At 37.4% G+C, this 6083-nt stretch overlaps 1 protein-coding gene across 1 annotated transcript; it reads left to right on the top strand.

Annotated features, from left to right (window-relative positions):
- Positions 1-625: 625 nt before the first annotated feature.
- Positions 626-1321, top strand: LOC111256413. The gene is made up of 3 exons (XM_022824358.1): positions 626-855; positions 940-1135; positions 1277-1321. The coding sequence occupies exons 1-3, from the start codon at positions 626-628 to the stop codon at positions 1319-1321; spliced, it is 471 nt and encodes a 156-aa protein (XP_022680093.1).
- Positions 1322-6083: the final 4762 nt, after the last annotated feature.

Raw genomic sequence — 6083 nt, 5'->3', positions numbered from 1 at the left:
GAGGCAATAGGAAGATGGAGCAAAAAGACCACGGATTGAACTTGATATGAGAGATATAGTTGCTGATCCAGGAGAAAGGAAGCCAATTGATGATTTTCATCATGACATTAGGGATGAGGCAAGGAGAGCATATCTACAAATAGGTCCATATAGGCCAGCTGGTCATAAGTTTCCAAAAACGAAAAAAGATGGTAAAGGCCAATCAAGAGGATTTGTTGGATCATGGTTTGATCAATTTGATTGGTTAGAGTACAGTGTAGCCAAGGATGCAGCTTATTGCTTTTATTGTTATCTCTTTAAGCCACAACAAGCTGGGTTTCATAGTAATGATACATTCATCAAAGTTGGGTTTAGAAATTGGAAGAATGCAAAGAATTATTTCAAGGAGCATGCTCAATCAATTGATGGCTTTAATAATAATGCAAGAAAGCGTGCACTTGATTTCAAAAATCAGAGGCAAAGTGTTGAACATGTATGGTCTGTTACAAGTGCAGCAGAAGAGGAGGCATATAAAGCTCGTTTAAGTATCATGTTAGGCATTGCTAGATTTCTCCTTTTGCAAGCTCTAGCCTTTCGTGGACATGATGAGTCTAAAACATCAAAAAATAAAGGGAACTTTATGGAGATGCTCGAATGGTACAGAAAGAAGGATCCTAAGGCTGCACTTGTGACTGGTGAAAATGCTCCAGGGAATAATCAAATGAGTAGTCCAATGGTTCAGAAAGATTTGGCTAGGGCTTGTGCAGAGGAGACAAGTGAGTTAATTAAAAGTGAAATAGGAGATCGTTGTTTTGCGGTTCTTGTCGACGAGGCTCGTGATGCATCTATTAAGGAACAAATGGCTGTGGTTGTGAGGTATATACCTTCTCTCTATTTGGTTATTTTATTAGTTTTGTTTTGTTGCTTTCAAGTAACACTATTTTCTCATTTCTCTTGTAGGTTTGTCAATGATAAAGGAAGTGTGATTGAGAGGTTTCTTGGCATTGAACATGTTTCTGACACCACATCAACTTCACTAAAAGAAGCATTGGATACTATGCTTAGAAGATATGGTCTATCTATTTCCAAGATTAGAGGGCCAGGATATGATGGAGCTTCAAATATGAGAGGACAATTTCATGGGTTACAAAGATTGGTATTGAACGAAAATTCCATATGCCTTTTACATCCATTGTTTTGCTCATCAATTGCAGCTTGTGGTAGTTTCTGTAGCCAAGTGTTGTGGCTCAACTTTTGATTTCTTCAATTATGTCACTTCAATCGTCAATGTTGTTAGTGCTTCTTGCAAGAGGAAAGATCAACTCCTTCAAAGTCATCATGATAAGCTTGTTGAGCAGTTAGATAGTAGTGCTATTTTTTCTAGGAGAGGGAAAAACCAAGAAACTAGTCTTGCTAGGCCTGGTGATACACGGTGGGGTACACATCACAAAACATTGGCATGTCTTATGATCATGTGGTCCTCTGTACTGGAGGTATTGGAGAATATTAGTGAAGATGGAACTGATGGGGAAAAAAAACTACAGCCTCTGGATTGATTCAAAGAATGGAGTCATTTGAATTTGTGTTCATATTACATCTTATGATTAGAGTATTGGGGATGACTCAAGACTTGTCACAATGTTTGCAAAAGAAAAATCAAAATATTGTTCGTGCAATAGGATTAATTGGCTCTGTGATGAGAAATATGAATGAAATGAGGGAAAATGGTTGGGATGCTCTTTTTGAAGAAGTAAAGGAGTTTTGCCTCCTCAACAACATAGAAATTCCTAATATGGAAGATATGATACCAGTTAGAGGTCGTTCGAGATGTCGTGGTGCTAAACTAGTGAGTTACTACCATCATTTTCATCATGGAATTTTCAATGTTGTGATTGATCAAGTTTATTGTGAGTTAAACAATCGATTTCCAGAAAGATCAACTCAACTCTTGAGATGCGTTGCTTGTCTTGATCCGAGGGATTCTTTTGCCAACTTTGAAGTACAGAAGTTAGTTGAGCTTGCTAAGATTTATAAAGATGACTTCTGTGATTATGACTGCATAAAGCTTGCGGGTGACCTTCCTATATTCATTGATGAAGTCAGAAATGATGATAATTTTGACACTTGTATTGATCTTGGTAACCTTGCTGAGAAGATGGTTCAGACTGGAAGAGATACAATTTTTCCTTTGGTGTATCGTCTCATTGAACTTGCATTGATTTTGCCGGTGGCAATAGCAACAGTTGAAAGAGCCTTCTCTGCTATGAATATTATCAAGACTGAACGAAGAAATAAAATGAATGATGATTGGTTGAATAATAGCATGATGTGCTATATTGAGCGAGATTTGTTTGCGTCGATTGAAGATGAAAAAATTCTAAAGCACTTTCAAGGCTTAAGAAACCGTAAGATGAATTTGCCAAACGAGGGTGCGTGTTGTTTACTTGTATTAGTCTATTTCAATACATAATGTTATTTTGCTTTATATAGGGCTGATATGTTGAAAATTTTAATGTAGAATTGAGGATGTCGGAACAAGTGAAAGTAGTGTTAATTCATGAAGACATGTATGGTTCTTTTTTTATCATGGAAGACTCTTAATTTGGTACTTTTCTACCTTCAATATTCTATGTATTGTTTGAGTCTATTGGTTGAATTATGCTCTTTGAAAAATATATTATATCTAATAGTGTATGGCTAGTAAGATTTTAAGCCTTATATTAGTTAGCCCGGGGCGAAGCCCGTTTCTGGATCCGCCACTGTGTGTAGGAATGATCCTAACAGCCTGTAACTCGGTTACCCGAAATGCATTGGTGCAAGAAGTACAAACACCCTATACACAAGTATTGTAACGACTATCCATATCTTAAGCCAGGGAGCAAATGCTGGGAAAGGAAGAAGTAGCCTATATACAAATTATCGCATCCAGTTTCTTGGCCGATGAAAGATCAGACTTTTCTTCCACCCTGTGTGTCACGAAAACTAAAAGGTATTATAAAGAATTACAGGAGGTAGATCTATGGTCCATGTTCCTTTTGCATAATTTATTTGGCCAATTCCAAAATTTTATAGTAGTAAACAAAAAAATTGAATTTTAAGTATATTATATTGCAAACATAATCAATAAAGTTAGACACGCCTTCCCATCTACTAAAATATACAAACTGCCGTATTTACCTCTATGTCTCTTGTGAATGGTATGCTCCTTGATGTAATTTCTTCAGGGATATCCTTCTTGAAAGCCTTCCAAAATGGTTTATGTGTTTGACAAGTCTGCAAACAAATAAAAACAAACTTTATTTTTATTTTGTGATTAAATAAAAATGAAAACCACAAGTACTAGCAGAATATTCTTATCACTAATCCACAAACTAGCAGCCCCCCTCTAGAGCCGCCTCTGCTTTCTTTGTTGATAAAGCAAACATTTAGATTTACAATCACAACATTTACAAGTATTATATTTTCTTGTTTTTTTGCTCCTCTGGGCTACTTATTCTGCAAACATCATCTCAAAGTACAAGGCTTTGTAGGGTTAAAAGTTCACCAAACAGTTCTTTAACCAATGATAAACGGCAACCTATAAGCCTGGAACAGATATATGTGTAGTTCACGGAAAGTAACTTTCCTTTCCGGGAAACAACAATTGAAAAAAATAAAATAAAACGAATGATGTATTTGCATTATTTATATCGAGAAGGCAAAAGCTCTGAATCATTCATCTGCATCTAACAATATGCTGGCATGAAACTTTAGGATTTTGTCGGTTAGCATCATGCATTTTACACATATTTGGTGTTTATTTCCAGGATAAGAAGCATTGCATAATTGCTAGTCCTAAAACGAGATTACGGGCATCTTAGAAGTCTTTGTGATAGCATATATGCCCGGGGGCGGACCCAGAAATGGGATAGACCTCGGGCTAAACCACAGTTTGTTCCTCTATATGCAAGAGAGAGTTAAGAACGAACTGAACAAGCCGCACAGCAGCATACATATAGTAGGCGAATACATGAGCTGGACCCGTACTGCAATACCTCCAGCCCGCCAGCCCAAGCCCTAGATCCACCCCTGTATATGCTAGTATTTTGGTAACTACTGTTGGGATGTTGTTAGCAACTGATTTTGCTGGCATACTAAGCAAAGCAATGCAAGTGATGTAAAGGGTTGCATAAAAACATAAACAATCTTATTAATTGACCTGCATCAAAGAATTTCGTTTAGCATGTTCTGTCATAATTTTATCTACAATATTGGCCATAGGCCATGGAATTCTTTTCTGAAATTTATGAATTCTAATCTAGATACTATTTTGTATATTTAATGATGTAAAAATGCATACCTCCATCACCATATTTACTGTTGTGTCGAATGGTAAGCTTGTTATTTGAGAGTTGATATCACTCCTATCACCCAGGAGCACCTTCACACATGCAGAAACAGAATCGGCTAGCTGATCCAAGCCGTAGCCACCCTCAAGGACCATGGCGACATGAACAAACCTAATTAACTAAATAGAGAGGGGGATGTCAGAAGAACAAGAGTAAGAATAAAAAGAGAATAAAAATAGACTACAAGAAACTACCTTATCAAGCAAGGCTGCATATCCACCTGGAGTCATCTTACAATCACCCAGAGGATCACCTTCAACTGCCAAAACAGAATACACAGTATTCTTGTGGGTAGAAATAGAAATACTCTCCTAAGCATATGATGTTGGGAGAGAGGAAGACAAGGTAGAGAAAAATAAGGTTTGCTTTTAGGTGACGTTTCTTTGTGTGTATGGACAATTTTTTTTTCCTCGAATAACGCAAGAGAGCTGCGTATCATTTCATTAAGGTAGAAAAGGAGAAACAAAGGGGCTAGCCAAAGCACACCTGCATCATATCCAACTGAGATTAGAATGATATCAGGTCTAAACTCATCGGCCATGGGTAAAACAATATGGTCCCAAGCATAGATATAATCTGCATCTCTTATACCCTCATGAGTCCAACACAACCCCTGCCATTCCCCTCACCAATATGGCCAAGACTTCCTAGGTCAGTTGAGGGATAGAATTGTCCGTGCCTGTAAGATAAAGAACTTATAAAACACCCTAACAATTTACCCAAGCACTGCCTATAGTGTTCAAGTTTGTACCTGTGCAAGGAGACGAGTAAGACACAATTATCTTTATAGAAGATCTGCTGTGTACCATTACCATGTACATACCAATCAATTATCAGTATTTTTCTCATTTTCTACACATGTATAAAAAAAAGAATCAGAAAAAGATTTCAGTTTGTATCCTATCTCTACTTTGGCATCTTATGGCTTGGAAATTGGAAAGTTAACCATTGACTAGTTACTTTCAGGACACAGCACACAAAACTCACGTATTTCTCCAACAAGTGTGAAGCTGCAATAGCAATATTGTTAAATATGCAGAAGCCACTTGGGCCACTTGTTCCCGCATGATGTCCCGGTGGTCTCACAAGTGCAAAAGCATATTTGTGGATCCCTTCAGCCACAAGCGTACACGCCGATGAGTTTTAATTATTTAGAGCAACATAATGAATCTTATTTACATAGGAGCAAATTACTTATACAGTTCTAATATGCTCGCAGAGGAAAATATCTTGATAGCTCCCCCTGCTGCTAGTAATGCTGCCCTTGTCGAACCTTTGCTGTAGTAGATATCATCATTTTGAGCATGCTTGCGAGGAGGAGGAGCAGTGTAGCCAGTGGAACCTACAGCATGCTTGTTGTAGTTTTATAATTAGTTCATGTTTAGTCCTTCTAATTGGTATATAAACATCCGATGTGACCCGAATGTTTGATACCAATTCGCGAGACGAATCTATAAGCGTAATTAATCCATGATTAGCACATATTTATTGTAGCATCACATGGTCAAATCATAGATTAATTAGGTTTAATAGATTTATCTCGTGAATTAGTCTTTGTTTATGCAATTGGTTTTGTAATTAATTTATATTTAATTGATGTGACAGTAAATAGGGACTAAGAGAAGAGATTGCGTAGTCCCGTAGAGGCTGTGGCACACAAACTTGATTGCTCTCGCGAGTCGCGTCTGGGTTGCCAATTCTAGCACATGGCACTCT

Source organism: Setaria italica, chromosome II (genome assembly GCF_000263155.2).
Source record: "Setaria italica strain Yugu1 chromosome II, Setaria_italica_v2.0, whole genome shotgun sequence".
NCBI classification, from domain to species: domain Eukaryota; kingdom Viridiplantae; phylum Streptophyta; class Magnoliopsida; order Poales; family Poaceae; genus Setaria; species Setaria italica.
Note: the sequence above shows the minus strand (reverse complement) of the source record. Positions and strands in the feature narration are given on the sequence as shown.

Excerpts from the sequence above, each read along its gene's own strand:
- LOC111256413 (XM_022824358.1), top strand. The coding sequence starts at position 626 with ATGCTCGAATGGTACAGAAAGAAGGATCCTAAGGCTGCACTTGTGACT. Across the intron at positions 856-939 it reads CAAATGGCTGTGGTTGTGAG|GTTTGTCAATGATAAAGGAA; the intron begins GTATATACCTTC and ends TTTCTCTTGTAG. Across the intron at positions 1,136-1,276 it reads TTCATGGGTTACAAAGATTG|TGCTTCTTGCAAGAGGAAAG; the intron begins GTATTGAACGAA and ends CAATGTTGTTAG.